General features: G+C 36.2%; 1 protein-coding gene across 1 annotated transcript; it reads left to right on the forward strand.

Annotated features, from left to right (window-relative positions):
- Positions 1–785: 785 nt before the first annotated feature.
- LOC110924638 (protein PFC0760c-like) lies at positions 786–1,652 on the forward strand. The gene has a single exon (XM_022168629.1). It carries the CDS (start codon positions 786–788, stop codon positions 1,650–1,652), a length of 867 nt encoding a protein of 288 aa, XP_022024321.1.
- Positions 1,653–1,876: the final 224 nt, after the last annotated feature.

Raw genomic sequence — 1,876 nt, forward strand, 5'->3', positions numbered from 1 at the left:
GTTTATCTGGTTTAGAAGATGATGTTGATGCTGAAGTTGATCATTGGATCAAAGAAAACTATGATCCAAGAGATAGAGAGCAACAGAAGAAAAGAAAGAGGAGTTCGGGTGACGATGATGATGAAACTTACGTTCCTCCAGAAAATGTTCAAGTTGTAACATCGCCATCTTCAGGCGGCAGAAAGAAATCTACTTCAAAAAAACGTGTCCAAACTCTAGCAGCGCGAAAGTTAAAATTCAAGCTGAACTTAAAATCTATCCAAGGTCCTAAACCACCATCACCACCACCACAACAACCATTATCATAACCTTTACAATCACCACAATCATCACCACAACATCATACTTCATTACCCATTTCTGAACAACCTCAAATAACTTCACCTCACATTCAACAAACACCGCCAATTCCACAACCACCAGTTCTAACTACTCCTGGATCGTCTGGTTTTGAAAATTTTCCACCTATTCCAGAGGATATAACTCTTGAAAAGCTTGAGATTTGAGTTTCGTGAACGATGATCTTGTGAAAAAGCTGCAAAAGAAAGTGGATGATGTGTAAGTGAGAAAAATAAGTTAGAAGAGCGTGTCAAGTCTGTTGAATCTGAAAATTCATCTTTGTTGAAGAAGATTGAAGCTGATCAAGCCGACATAGATATTTTTGAAAGTTCGAATAGCTGAATTGGAAGAAGAAAAGGCTCGTAGGGATGAACAGAATGAGTATTTCAAGTTGAAAAAATAAAGAGTTAGAAGCCAAGAACGCTAAGAAAGAGCATGAAGATTATATGTTAAAGAAAGTGTTGGAAGATTTGATTGGAAAGCCGATTGAACAAAGATTTGAAGAGATAGAACTTAAAGAAGTTAGAGCAAGACGTGAAGCTGAAATAGAAGCTAGAATGAAAGATAAAGGTAAAAGTGTTCCAGTTGAAGAGGATGTTACAGTGACAGAAAGGGAAATTGTTGTATCTGAGCCGATAAAAGTTCTAGATCCTTGTCCGATAACTTCAGTATCTGGTGAGATTGACGATGATGAAGATGATGAAGAAGATGAAGATGATAATCTGAAAGATGATGCAGATGAAGTATATTCTGTGCATAGTGATGATGATGATGATGATGGAAATGATGATGATGATCAAGGTAACTCAGATATCAAAGTAACTGAAGTGTCAAAAGAAGAAAATATTGATGATTATCTTCAAGACGATGCAAATGAAGAATCGGAGAATGCAGAAGGAAAGGGGGAGCATGATGATGCTGAGAATGTTGATCAGAGTACAGGGTTGTGTCTACGTCTTGAACATGTAGAGGAAGGTGAAATATTGCATACTTACAATAGAGCTGAGATCATTAAGATGATGCATGTTGAAGAAGATAATTTTAACTTTGATTTTGAAGAGGAATTGAACAAGTTTGATATCAATCAGCAACCTAAATATCAGTACAAGTACGTTGAAGAAGCTGATAACTATGATAAAGTGGAAGTAGAAGACTGGAGTGACGATGATCAGTCTGAAAATGTTAATGTTGATACTTCTAGCTATCCAACTCTTGCTGAGTTTTTCAGTCAAGCAAATGAAGATGAATTGAGAAGAAAAGTTGCTGAAAGTGTTAAAAGTAAAAGTTTTCAAGAAATGTCGAAAGAAGAATAACACGAAGAAAGAAAGAAGTGGTTCAGGAAGGATACAGAAAGAAAATACAAAAGACCACTGAAGTATTACAAAAGAGATAGAGAAGTTTCTCTTGGAGATATCATAAGTTGGGGTTATTTGCCACAAGTCAACGCTTATGCAATCGAAAGAGAATTCGGTGTTCAATATTTCAAATACATTCAAGATATAATGTCTCTGCCTTGGTGGGATGTTGAAGAGTTGCC

The sequence above is a fragment of the Helianthus annuus genome, chromosome 17, assembly GCF_002127325.2.
Source record: "Helianthus annuus cultivar XRQ/B chromosome 17, HanXRQr2.0-SUNRISE, whole genome shotgun sequence".
Lineage (NCBI taxonomy): Eukaryota > Viridiplantae > Streptophyta > Magnoliopsida > Asterales > Asteraceae > Helianthus > Helianthus annuus.

Bases quoted from the DNA above. Each gene is read 5' to 3' on its own strand.
- LOC110924638 (XM_022168629.1), top strand. From the start codon at position 786: ATGTTAAAGAAAGTGTTGGAAGATTTGATTGGAAAGCCGATTGAACAA.